This window comes from Phaseolus vulgaris, chromosome 4 (assembly GCF_000499845.2).
Source record: "Phaseolus vulgaris cultivar G19833 chromosome 4, P. vulgaris v2.0, whole genome shotgun sequence".
Taxonomy (NCBI): Eukaryota; Viridiplantae; Streptophyta; class Magnoliopsida; order Fabales; family Fabaceae; genus Phaseolus; species Phaseolus vulgaris.
This window is the reverse complement of record NC_023756.2, coordinates 2,294,039-2,307,966: the sequence shown is the minus strand read 5'-3', so window position 1 is coordinate 2,307,966 and position 13,928 is coordinate 2,294,039. Positions and strand designations below refer to the sequence as shown.

The 13,928-nt window shown below is 31.3% G+C and overlaps 1 protein-coding gene and 1 long non-coding RNA gene across 3 annotated transcripts; one reads left to right on the top strand and one right to left on the bottom strand.

The window, feature by feature from the left end:
- Positions 1-3,326: 3,326 nt before the first annotated feature.
- On the top strand, positions 3,327-8,586 carry LOC137836807 (uncharacterized). Of its 2 annotated transcripts, none has more exons than XM_068645553.1 (6): positions 3,327-3,645; positions 7,278-7,364; positions 7,448-7,536; positions 7,648-7,793; positions 7,951-8,032; positions 8,201-8,586. In XM_068645553.1, exons 2-6 carry the CDS (start codon positions 7,328-7,330, stop codon positions 8,312-8,314), a joined length of 468 nt encoding a protein of 155 aa, XP_068501654.1. In that variant the 5' UTR covers positions 3,327-3,645; positions 7,278-7,327; the 3' UTR covers positions 8,315-8,586. The 2 variants fall into 2 exon arrangements, with proteins under 2 accessions (XP_068501654.1, XP_068501655.1); XM_068645554.1 differs by having other exon boundaries at positions 3,349-3,645; positions 7,951-8,027.
- A 923-nt stretch (positions 8,587-9,509) lies between these two features.
- On the bottom strand, positions 9,510-12,953 carry LOC137836808 (uncharacterized). Its single transcript, XR_011085347.1, has 3 exons — positions 12,805-12,953; positions 12,586-12,716; positions 9,510-11,481 (listed from the first exon to the last, which is right to left on the bottom strand). It is a non-coding gene; the product is annotated as an uncharacterized lncRNA (long non-coding RNA).
- Between the last annotated feature and the right edge of the window lie 975 nt (positions 12,954-13,928).

The following is a 13,928-nucleotide window of genomic DNA, read 5'->3' as shown; positions in this document are numbered from 1 at the left end:
AACTAATTATTTTTTTTTCTAAAATTGTTTTTTATTTAATATTTTCTTTTGTAGTATATATATATATATATATATATATATATATATATATATATATATATATATATATATATATATATATATATGGTGACATGTCTTTATCTATTTTAATGACTTGAGGTTTCGATCATGATACTGTGTATGTTTAAGACTTGCTGCCCAACACTGTAGGACCAGAAATAAAAATGAAGTTCTTGTCATTTGCATTAACTTTCCACATATGAAAATTCATATATATGATTTATAATAATATTTTTCTAAAAATTGTTAAATATCAACTTAATTTCAAAATCTTTGTATTTTTTATTGTGAACATATAATTATATAAATAACTAAATCCAGATTTCTTAAAGTAAGATTTGGTATATTTGAGTTTTGCAGATAAAATTGTGATCATGCACACATTAATCATTGATAAAAGTATGTGAATATTTTATAAATAAAAAAAATGTTATTTGAGGAGATTGATTCAACTTTAATTAATTTAAGTTGATACAGAAATTTTATATATCTTTCCCGTAATAGGCTTTTGTTTACATTGATATTATGGTTGATTTAACAATACTTTATAAATGGTAAGAATGAAGCACACAGTTTTTTATTATATAAATTATTTTCGCAATGTGTAAAAACATTATATAATTTTTTCACTATACTACACTTGTGTCCATAAAACAAAATAAATCTAATTTATTTTAATATAATAATGGTTCTTTTACAATTAATATTCCATTTTTAGGTTTAATAATTATTTTTTGAATGTTATCTTTTACAAATTTATCAAGTGAAGTAAAAGTTAATCATCTCAGAACTCCAAAAGTAAAAAGTTTTTTTTAGGTAAAAAGTATTTTTTTTATCATAAAAAAGAATTAATAAATAAGAATCACAGGGTGATCCAACACTTATACAATTACACTTTAACCTTCTCCACCTTCCCAAGAAACACCTACCGAACAGACAAAACCACAGTTCTTAAGAAAAACAAATCTTTCGAAAGAACATCAACAAACCAACCTCATGCAAGTCAAAGGGTTCAAACACCAATTAGGATAAGAGACAGACCTATAACGAGACTTATAGTAAATCCAAGACTAAACCTTAATTTGCACAAATGGAAACACTTTTGACACGTCAGCTTTTTCCTTATTAAAAATGATATTGTTCATGTGTTTTCATATTTCACTCACAACTTCAACCCATATTGTTCCCCAAAAATCGTTAAAATACTTGTAATTTATACATTTAATTGTTGACTTAAGCTTTAGAATGTATTCATAAGTATCATTCTCGAGAGATTGAAGAGACTGAAGGTAAATATTTTGATAAAAAGAATCTGACCTAGTTTGACCATGTAAAATAGAACTATATATAATATTTTTTACAAAATTGAAATCATTAAAATAAAAGAAAGAGAGTCTTTCAAAACTCAAATTAGGAAAGTGATTGATATTGAATTCCTTATTAATTATTATCCATGTTAAGAAAGAAGATGTTGAATGAGGGAAGAAAAGGAAGCACATGTGTGATTAAGGTGTATCCATGGTGGCATAAGATATGTTGGACAAAGGTAACATGGTACCTGCCAAATGTAGGAAAGGTTGAAAATAGTATTAAAGAGTTTGAAGATGAATGCAGCCTCATCAGCAGACAGTACCTTCTCCCATGTTCTCTAAGAGGTGATGCTTCACCTTCCTCACTCAACACTCCACCACCCACATTCTCTCATGCTCATAATTTTAATTCTTCAATTCAACCTTTACCATTCTAAATTCCTTCAATGCCTCTTATCAATTATATGCATTCTGCTGGTGTCTTTTAATAACTATGTTATCAATCTTGTTTTTTTTATCGGTAATAAAAAATAAATAAATGTGAACCACTTTAGGGGTGATTCAACCCTTATACAAACATAAAATACCTAAGACACTCCATCTCAACACTCACACCGTTAGACGTCTATAATTACTAAACAATCCTAACTCAACCCATACAATCTGAGCTAAAAAATAATTCGAGAAACCATCGTCATACAGACCAAAGGTTCGAGACACCACTCGGAAAAAGAGAACAAACTAGAGAGAGACTTGGACGTAATCCAAGACCAAGTTTTTACTTGAACCAAGACAACCACTTCTATCACAGTTGTATATTCACATTTATGTACAATTCAAAACAAAAATAATATTTTGTTCAAGTTATAAATTATAAATTATATTTTTTTTAATGTGTAAGTTTTTTTTTAAATATTTTTTTTTATATTAGGTATCACTGTCCAACAGTAGATGACAAAATGTGATTAAATCTTGGTTGAGATTCTGCTACTAATCCATTCTTGAGAAGTCTTTTTCTTCATCAAGCTTTGAAATATTGCAATTCAATGAAAGTCTTTTAATGACAAAGCTAGAACTGTTTCCCAGTCATCATAATCAGTAATTTTTTTGTACAACTTCATATATAATCAGTAATTATAGTATATATATATACACGTGTGTGTTAGATGTAGAAGAGATGAAAATCACAGAAAAATTATTATGTTATACCTGTCATCATGTCTACTAATTAATAGTTAGATTCTTTTCCTATGATTTGTAATATTATATTATGATTGTGATTTATCCTATGAGTGAAGCCAATGATAATATATTGTAACCCCAGAGATAAACATGGCTCATCTTTCGTTTTTGCTTTTTTATTTTATTTTATTATTATCATAGCACATATCGATCTCAAAGTAATAAAATTAAGATCTTAAGATGTGTAGCAAATTATCATATATAATTGATGTCAATGTTAAGAAATTAGGCTATGATAATTTTCCTATGCACTGCCACCAGATGGCATCCAAGGATACCTAATAGAATATGTGAACGTAGATTTATTAATTTTCTTTTTACATGTTTATTACAAAATCGAAGTCTAACTCAATCTTATAAACTAGTTCATGGAGTGAAGTTTGCACCTACTTATATACAATGACATGTTATAATTTCTAGTCGATATGACTTTGATATTATAATAAGAAATAAACTTTAAGTCTAACTTAATCTCATAAAACCGGTTCATGAAGTTGAGGTTTGCATCCACTTATATACACGACTATACTCTCTGTAGATCTTTAACAATTCTAACTCAATCCCATAAATATCTAGACACACTTTATCTAAACGGGGCTAGGTATATCATGAAATAAAAATTAATTTTAAAAATAAAAAAAATTAATTATTATATAAGAAAATCATAAAATAAAAATTAATTTTAAAAATAAAAATTAATTAGTTATTATAATCGAAGCTCAAACTGCATCAAAATATTACTCCCACTGTTCTCACTCATCCACACCTCCCTCGCCCTCCGGTGGCTCCCAAGCCTCCGACGGCTCCGCGCCTCCCGCTCCTCCTGCAGTTCGCTTCTTCGTCGTTCGCTCTCGCCGCTCGTTTCCTCGGCGCTCACGTCGTCGCCGTTCGTGTCGCTGCCGTTTGCTCCTCTCGTCGTTCGGTTTTCCGTGCGTCGCAGCGCCGTTCGGTTCTCACTGCTTTTGGGCCATCGGAGGAGAAGAGGGGAATCGTTGTTGGAGGAGAAGTTAGGATTCCAAGATTTTAACTGGAGGTAAAACCCCAAAACAAAATGCAACACTATATAAGCCCGATACAGAATAGATTCGCGATTCTGCGATATTTTGAACGATTCGCACTTGTATCGTGCGGAATCGTATCGTAACTACTTTTTCTCCTTATCACTGTGTCATATGGAAATTGAGTCATGAAAGTGCTCCTTATTTGTTTCTACACTGCTTATTCAGAAGTTGTTATTTGTTAATTCTAGAAGTTTTGTAATGAATAAATAGAGATGCTGGAAGGCTTTCACGTTATTCTCAATTTGGTTCTGTTTGGTGGATGTGGTTAGTAGCAATGCTAATTTTTTTGGTCAAGTATTGCTTCTTGAGCTCATTTGGACTTTTCCCAAGTACATTAACAGTGCCAAAACATTTATCAAAGTAGGAATAGATGTCTAATAACAGTGAAAGATAATGTCATACTTGTTAAATAAGAATCTAAAAGTGATAACATCTTTTGTTTTTTTAATCACATAAGGAAAAATTAACTTGTCCAGAGAATTTTTTTTTAATCTCATTCTGTCTATAGAAGTATCTAGAACTTCCTCAAGACCATAGAAACCTTTTGTCTTGTGTATTGCACCCTTGACCAGTTTCACAATATACTTCCCTCACTGTATTGGCCTTCTTGCAGTTATCAGCTCCAACATTAGCACTCCAAAGCTTTAAACATCACTTCTCTTAGTGAACTGTTGAGTCATATAATACTCTGGGTCCATGTAGCCCTACATCAAAACAAAATTTCATTGTCAACTCTTAAACTCTTGAACATAAGAGGTCACTGCAGACATATATAGGATAATTTTTCTGTCTCATGAATTACATTGAATACTGGTGTGACATGTTAAATGATAGATGAGAATGTATGAACCATTGTTCCTTTGATTTTGTGTGGTGATATAACCTTTTGCACCATGACTTAAAGGTTTAGAGAGACCTAAAGGTTTTGCATCATACTGGTTTACCATTCAAGCGTTCATCCAGTAAGATGTTAGTAGATTTGATGTCCCTGTGAATGATTGGAGGATTTCAATTTCCCAAAAATGAAAGCTGAAACTTTAGTGTAGTGAAAATCATGCTTCAATAATCCAGTAGCCTTAAAATTAGAGACAGATTTCTAGGCAACAATATTGGTATTGCAAACAATTACGATGCCTCAATTTTTTTGCTGTGTTTTATATTAGACCATCATTCTCCCATTCCCCACCCACCACTAAAAGGAAAAGGAACTACAGTGGTTTTACATTCAGGATTTGAGGATACAAGAATATAATTTGTTATAGTCTTACCGTTTTTTTTTCTCAAAAAAGGCATTCATTGATCTGTATTTTTCTAGGAATCTGGATCAAATCAATATATAGAGTACCTTATACAATGAGTAATTAAATTTGGGAGCAGCTTTGCTTGTTAGGTTACTTTTATGCATAAGTTGCTTTTTGGGAGATATTGCATAAGTATTGCAATATTTAAATTTATCACTAGTTACTTCCTGTTGTTTGGATTTGTAGTTATAAGGTGCATAACTGCTCATAATGCATTTGGTCTCGCAACTAACGTTTTTAATTAATATTTTTTAATCTTTCATGTAATACTATTTTCAATTATTAATTTTTTATTGAGACTATTTCTTATATTTTACATTAAAGGAGATGGAAAAAGAGTGGACAAAATTCCCAAGGTTTAGTAGAGAGTATATAGATGGTGTTGAGTCATTTTTAGATTTTGCTTACACTAGAGGAAGACCTCACAGATTTTATGTCCATGCACCAATTGTAGAAACTGTACTTGGGCAAGAAGAAATGTGGTCTTTGATCATTTAAAGGCTATCATGTTTGGGTTCACCATTGAGAAGAAATACCTTCACCTGCCAAAAGTGATCATAACATGATAGAAATGAAGATTCACAGGATGATATTTATGGCTTATTGTATCACATATAGAAATGTGGTAGAAGCAAAAGGAGGCATAGAGGGTCCTAACGATGAAGCTAGAAAGTTCTACCAATTGATTAATGATGCAAATCAAGAACTCTACCTTGGATGTGAAAGCTTCTCCACTTTATTTTTCATCATTCGGCTGTATTTATTGAAATGTCTTCATGGTTGGAGCAATTCTTCTTCTCTGATCTAAGGCCACATGATGCAGTGCAAGAAAAAATAGAAACTAACTTGTAGGACCTTTTCAATATTCAAGCAAGATATTAATTATTTTATATTAAATATAGTTGTGTTTAGCTGAACCTTAAGTGAAATTAGTCACATTGTCTCGTTCTGATGCTCATTGTTATCTATGGAAATAAGTATGTGAGCTTCATCATTTCATTCCTTTACAAAAGAAAGTGAGTGTAGTTCAATCTACAAAATTTTGAGCAAGAGAAATGTAAATAATGCATTCTTTGACACTCTCTTTAATATTTTATTTATTATATGGTGAAATCTTATTCTGTTTTACTAATAAAAAAGTGAGTCCCAGTAATTTACCGAGGCTGACTTGAAACTTCACTTGATAACACAAAATATAGAAAATAGATTGCAACTGGCTCTTTTTGATAGTGTACTGAAAGATTCCATTTTAGTGGATAAGTGAAATAGTGATAGAAGGAAATTCTGGATGATTTTATCCATTACTATTTGAAACTGTTAAATGATATAGAATGCTGTGGTTGATTGACTTATTGGATCATTCAGTGTAATTGACTGGGCTTGAATGATGATGTTTGAAATTATTATTGTACATTAACAGATCTTGGTTTCTTATTGCATTAAGAGTTTTGTGTAGACTTTTAGAGTCTCCTGACATCATTCATGTAATGCTTACAACCACAAACTTATTTGAATTTCAAATCTTCGGTGAATAGAAACACTCCTAGACAGGTGCAGCTAAATGCAGATAATTAGTTAAAGATGTTTCCTAAATCTTTTAGTGGAGAAAGCAGTATGATGGTTTCGAGAACTCTTTCAATATGGTTATTTTTTCCTATAGTCTATTATTCATTTAGAATTTAATGGTTTGTCTGTTTCAGTGTACTTCAGTTGTCCCCATCTATCCAATCCTTTCAAATTTGTTATTTTACACGGAATAATTTTCGTGTAGAAATAACAATCAAAGGATGAATGATAACTTGGTTTGGTATTATTTGCGCAGTCTGTACATTGACTCGTGATGATTTTTGGCTGTGTTTTCATGGAAATATGTTTTCTACAAAAATATCAGTAGAAAAAACGATACAGTGATACATTTGACATATGTGATCTTTCTTCATGCTTGACAGCTTTTCTGAAGCCTTCTATGGTAATCTTTTTTTGCATCCTAAGCAAGAATTAACAGTTATAATTCTAGCGTTCTGTATAATGGAGTCTTGAGAAATTTAAGGTGTAAGACAGTTTGGTTGATGAATCAATTTCACTAGATATCAATATATTCAACAGATCAGAGCCTTCTTTCTGTGTTTTCTTTTCTTTTCTGATCTGCTTGATACATGTCTACTGTTCATTCATTTTATTTTTTGTATGGAGTGGCTACTTTTCTGTTAACTGTTAAGGTTCTTGCTATGAAGACAAAAATATATTGACTCTGAGATGAATTGCGATGTATAAACCTTTAGTAACCAAGTTGGTTTCCTCAGGTTTCTGCTCTTCGGATTGGTCACGATTGTTTAGGAAATAGAGTCTCAAAATGGTGATTCTTTCCACGTTGCCCCTAAACTATTCAGGTTTTTTCTGACTACATCGGTATCTTCTAAGTCATACTTATATTACTCCATGTTTAGCTTTATATTTTGTTGATATATTTCAGCTTTCCTTCACCGAGGTGCTCCTTTTTTGCCATCAAAGTTTCCAGCGATAGTTGCTAGTCACGGAGATGTTTCTGTGACACCCCAAACGGTTATTATTATTTATCTCTCTCATCTAGTTTAAATCTCCTTCAATTTATGGGTTTGTGCATGTGTTTGTAGTGGAAACTATCGTTTTAGATTGAATGCTTTGTGTTTGCAGACTTTTAGCATAAAAATGAGAGAAAAACATGCAAACCATAGTTGCAACAAATTTTTGACCCGTGCTGCAAGGAATGATCATCATCTAAGCTATGATGGCTTGCCTGAAGAGCCCTTGTTGCTATCATTGATCAAAGAAGTCATATGGTATTTGTTTAACTTTAACCTGTCATTAAATTGCATTAGCCTAATGAAATACTATCTGCACTACCTGTATGAACTGAAACTATTTTTACTTTAATTAAAGACCAGTAGAATTCACCTTTAAATGTTACTGAAAAAATACAAATCTCTTTGTTTCCAGGGGGCTAAAATATTTATTTGTATTTTTGGTCGAGCAACCTAGCCAGCTGAAATACGTTGAGTGGCCAAGTTTTAGCAGTACGGTACGCCAACTAGTTCTTTTTTTTAAAAACTTCATGTTAGGAATCACTATAGTTCTTTATTTGTAGTTTCGCCATAGTTCTTCCAACCCAGATCCATATGTTTCTATTTCATTTTATAATTTTGTGAAATGTGTTAAATGATTACATGCTTCTGTTAATCCTTTGCAGCTGAGGACTGCGGTTCTGACTCTTATCCTGGTTGCGTTGCTTATTGTTGCATTATCATCTGTTGATTCGGCTCTCTGCTATCTTTTGGCATTAGCTCTTAGGAAAAAACCATAACCTTGTGGTGTTGCCAGTGTTACCATAATACATAACCATTTGATCTGATGCTTGTTGACATGTAAATCTTAAATCCTATTTTGAACTGAAAAGGATTATATTAGTCAGGAACCTTTTATTAAAGCCATTGCTTTGCATCTCAGTGAAAGAAATGGTTGCATAGTACAGAATCTTGTTAATTCCATGGATGGAAACTGGATATGGAATTGGATATTTCAGTTAACAATAGGAACCAGAGGAGTAAAAGGTTATGGCAGCTCACACTTCTCAAATTTACAAGTGTTTGGTTTTCTTTTCTAAAACTTTTAGGTCCTCTGAAATTATAGATATGTGTTGTTGATATTGATAGAGTTGAAATCCATTGTTTTAAATTTAAAAATATTTGTTCTTAGTCCTTTAAAAAAAATGTATTTTAGATTATTTTTTTCATATTCTTAAATGTGTCATCTTATTGATAGAACCAAAATCTATTAATGACCTTTAATCATTTATTCACTTTAACATAATTAATTAGTTACTTAACATGATGGATTATATATTTATAAACTTAACGTAGTTAATTATCCATTTAATACAAATCGATTATCTTCTAACATAATTTTTTTATTTAATATAATAAATTATTTTATGTAGATAATAGGTTAAATACTAAAAATTATTAATAGACTTTATCTCTATTAATAACTACAATACATTTATAATTTTGAAGACCTAAATTAAAAATTTAGAGCACGAAAAGCAAACATTTGTAATTTTTGTAAGGATGAAAAACATATAGCAAATTCTTCCTCTATAATCTTTATATTATATTAATTATGAAAAACCTTTTCAAAAAGTTTAAATAATCTTAAATGAAAGATTTTGTTTGAATTAAAAAAAGAAAATATGAAAGTGCAAGAGAAGGTGTGGAGGTTTTGCACCTCTATATCAACTATTAAAGGTCAATTTTTTTAATTTTTTTTAAATAATCCTAAATAAAATATATTATTGAAATTAAAATAAAATGTATTATTGAAATTAAAAAAAAATATGAAAGTGGAAGAGAAGGTGTAGAGGTGGAGGAAAAATTTGCTAAAACATATTTTACTCCTTAACTCATTTTTTTTATGGATGCACACAAAATTAAATTTAGTCAACATCTTTAGTATTTGAATTATTTTAAAAAAAATACCTCATAAAAGGTAATAAAATAAAGTTTTCATAAAATAAACCTAATTTATATATGAATTGAAAATCATTCATAAAAAATATACAAAATTGTTTCTCCAACTCAATTTATACACTTTATTTTTTCTTTCTAAAATTACTTTTTTTGAGTATATGAAAATAGGAGGATGACATTGAAACCTGATGAGACGCTGTTTGAGCCAGATTTGGCTAGTTATCCATCCTTGAGAAGTCTTTTTCTGCATATCAACCTTGGGATTTAACACTAATTGAAAGTGACCTTTGCTGCCAACACCACTGTTTCCTGGTCTTGCTGGTCGGTAACATGATTTCATATACTCAGCCTTCAAAACCATGGTAATAATCTTACCTACCACCACCACTAGGTACTAGCTAGGTTCTGTTCCCTTCACTGTTTCTGAATTCCAAAGTAGCATTACATTTTTTATCATGTATTATTTATCATGTGATACGAGTATCGGTGTCGATAAGGTGTCATACGAGTGTCGGTGTCTGATACAAACAAACCATTTAAGAGACGTGTCCAAGTCTCACTAAACTAGGATCATGGAAATGCAAAAACAATTACTTAACTCAAATGAGCCACCTAAATTAACACTATTCAATGATTAAGAAAACATTAATGAACTTTTCTCAGTAATGTCCTCATTTATAAGTATTTCAGTGAAACACTTGTTCTTAGAATATCTTATAGCACTACATGTTATCACTACCTAATAAAAATACCCTTTGTTACCTTCCTAACTATAAGACATTCAGATGAATCATATTCTCAGTATAAATATAATCAAATTTTGAGAATTTTTAGCTATTTGGCAATGTTTCTGCAGAGCATCTATTTTTTTTTCCACTAAAAGGTTCTATTCATGTTCCACAGGTTTACTTCATTTATCAATGGCACATGGAGAAGCAATGAAGGTGTTAAATCAGATACAGAAACACATTTTAGGAAGATATTTCCCATAAGCTGTTAGGTACCACAGTTCCATACTGTTAGGGTACATGTGTTCAAAGATACATCCAAAAGTTCTGAACTTGCCAGCTCTGAAAATACAGTACAAGTGTACAACTGCAGTTGCATCATCCGATGACAAAACCTGTTCTTGCATAGACTTTTGGATTAACTAAAATTTTTACCACATCAACATGTAGAAGTTGCAAAATTATCACCATCAGTAACAACCAAATGATCCAAATTTCTTCTACAGATATGTAATAGAAAGAGACAAAAGAGAAGAAAAAGATAAGATTGATGATGTGATTGAGAACAAGGAAAAAGAAAGTGTTGAAAAACAAGCATGAGTTCCATTGTCACTGACTCGCTGGTCTTCTCATCTCACTTGAGTACAAATAATGCACTCAAACCTTGACACAAACCATATGAAAATGATGTTGTGAAAATCTTTTCCATATTGAATCAATTAACAACCCTCTTATATAATGAAGTTTAAAAGCTTTTTTCTTACACATCCATACACTACTACAAGAAATTTTGCTACTGATATTTAGCTACTGTTATAATAACATTGTGAAGTAGGTGTGCATAAAATGAAAAGTGTCAAAATATCATTTCTTAAAACCATAAGACATTAAGTTTTTATCTGTTTCCTATAAAAAAAATTGAAAACCAGAAAACAAGATTAGAAACAATTTCACAATTTAGTGGTTAAAGCATTAAAATGTGTGCCTATTTGTATGTGTAAGAGCATTTAGCTGCATAACCAAACACATTTGAAGTATGAGTCTTAGTTAATTATATACTGCTCACTGTGTCTGTCTTTTTTCAATCTCATATTTTTAGTCACATTTTCACTCCAATTATGCACCAACCATTAACTGGTACTTCCCTTTATTTTCACTTGGAATCAGTGCTTCACCCTTTTCATATGAGTATCAGTACATTGTGTTGTGAGGTAAATTTCTTTCACCTCAACAATGAAAAAGATCCTTGCAGCTCTTTTGCGTGATTCTGAGGGTGCCTGCAAAAAAAAACATGTCGGTTACTGTCCTTCTATATGATACCTGCAATTCAACCTTTTACAGACACCACACTGTCCTTTGTTTTTCAATTCTACAATGAAATTTGAGAATTAACACCACATGAAAATATTCATGCTTGTCTTCCTCCATGTGTTTGGATTGTATTCAAACTTTCCAGAACCGATTCCAATTTAAAGTTTAAAGCCAAAGCAACAAATAGTTGTCACCAAATTCAAAAGTAAAAAAAAAGGCTATGTAGTCAGACCAATAGTGCTTCATAGGAAGCTGATGGTTTCTGACTTGACTCTGGTCAATGTTCATTGCAGTGTTCTTTCAGATGCACCAGAAAGTATCATGGACAGTCAAACAAACCATGTACCAGGTTGATCGTGTTTGGTTGGAGAGATTTTGAAATGTTCATAGAATAAAGTAATGTGAACATGGAGAATAAAACTTTGCTGAATGCTGACTTTATTTACAAATTGAAATTGGACTTTAGGGTAAGCTGTTAATGATTACTTTGTTCCTCAAATTCGATAAAGTGGACATGTGAATTTGAAAGGATGCATGTAGAAATTTAAGTCTTGGAGGGCTAATTTGCCAAATAAAATGAAAAAGAAACAAATATGAAGTCATGTTGACGTACCTATTACAACCTTGAGTAGGTATTCAATATTCAACAAAACAAAAACCTAACCTCAACAACAATACCAAGACTGAAGAGACACAACACAACAGAATCTAGCAGACTTTGGAGTGTTGGAAAACTTCTGACACTGTCTATTCAGCAGATTCAAGTTTTCAAACCACAAAATCTATACACCTAATTACCAGTCAACCAATATAATCAAAACCGTTTGATTTAAGCATTTGGTGAAGAATTAAACCCTCAGATCTATGTTTGTGAAATAACATATGTCAAAAGAAGCCAATCTCTTGATTAGATCAAGAAACTGGTCTTTAACTTTGGACCAGAGATAAGCCAGCACCAAAACCAGTGCATGAATATCATTCTCCAATTCACTGTCTTGATGGATTGTGCTGAAACAGCCATTGACAAACAAAGCCAAAAACCTGCCAAATGAAAAACCACAACATCTTACCTTACATGATCCCAGAATACAAGTGGAAAACCACTCCTTTATCCATATGATTGATAGAAGTGTGCATCAAAGTGAGAAAACTCTTTATTGTTGCTTTACCATCACAACCATGATGGTTAAAACACCTAAACCTACCATTTGATGAGGAAATTAACAAGCCTAAAGCAAGATTTGGAATGAACAACTTTTGACAATAAAAAAACAGATGATGACACTGACCTTTGTTGAGAGTTCCTTGAAAGGTGTTCACCCAAAGGAAAGTTTTTCACTGCTTCCTCCTTTGTTGATTATAATGATTGAGCCGTAGTGGCAGTGGCACACATTCGTGTATCTTATCTTATCAATTCCATCAAGATCCCTACCAAAGTGGGCATTATGATTACCATTATTACTACTATTATTATGTTATGGTTTTGATTTTGGTTGGTTTTGAGTCACTTTTGAGACCCCACAGGAGCCTCCAATACAGAAGATGCTGAATGGAAACACTATAGCGTATGGGACACATTCCAAAAAGTGACAAAACCACATTATCATGATTGTGCAATATCATGCAACATAGGTGCTCATAAGTCTCAGGAATGGTGAGAAAAAGGCAAAAGAAAAAGGAAAAAAGAGAGAAGTGGAAGAAGACCATCTGGGCCAGTGGGCCATCACACAGAGAGACAAGTGGCAAATGAACTCCTGGGCTGGCCCACCAACAGGGTCCAAAGGCATCAGCCACCGCTGCTGAAGGGGGCAACAACTGACTTTAGGAACATCCATAAAACAAAAAACAAGTTGTTGAAAGAGACATGCATCAGTGTATGTAAATGGTAAAGGAAGATGGCATCAAAAGCAGATCCCTGTCTTCAATATTTTTCTATCTCATACCAACTATTCATCACTTTTGTCCATGATTATGGAAGAATTTGGCTCATCACTTTCAATATAATCTCTTCTTTCCAACTACATTTTTTTATCAATACCAACCAAATTCAAGATCTTGCTTTAGAATTTCATCTTAATTTTAATCTAGAACATCATTAAACCAATTTCAACTTTTAAAGAAAAAAAATAAATAGTTTTTATATTTACTAAATTGAATCTTATTTCAGACTTAAAAAATTACTTGTATCTAATTAGTTCATATAATTAATAAATAATTTTTAAATTATTATCTAATTAGCTACAAGTCTTAGATTAATTAATTAGGATTTATGATTTTTAATTAGATACATAATTAAAATTTTGGTAGCTAATTAATATTAATTTAAAAAACTATTTATTAATAATAAAAATTAATTTAGATATAATCATTTATTAATTTTTGTAGTATTTAAATTAGTTAGTATAACAATTAA

Bases quoted from the DNA above. Each gene is read 5' to 3' on its own strand.
- LOC137836807 (XM_068645553.1), top strand. From the start codon at position 7,328: ATGGTGATTCTTTCCACGTTGCCCCTAAACTATTCAG. The intron at 7,365-7,447 runs GTTTTTTCTGAC...GATATATTTCAG, and splicing joins GTTGCCCCTAAACTATTCAG to CTTTCCTTCACCGAGGTGCT. The intron at 7,537-7,647 runs GTTATTATTATT...TTGTGTTTGCAG, and splicing joins TTTCTGTGACACCCCAAACG to ACTTTTAGCATAAAAATGAG.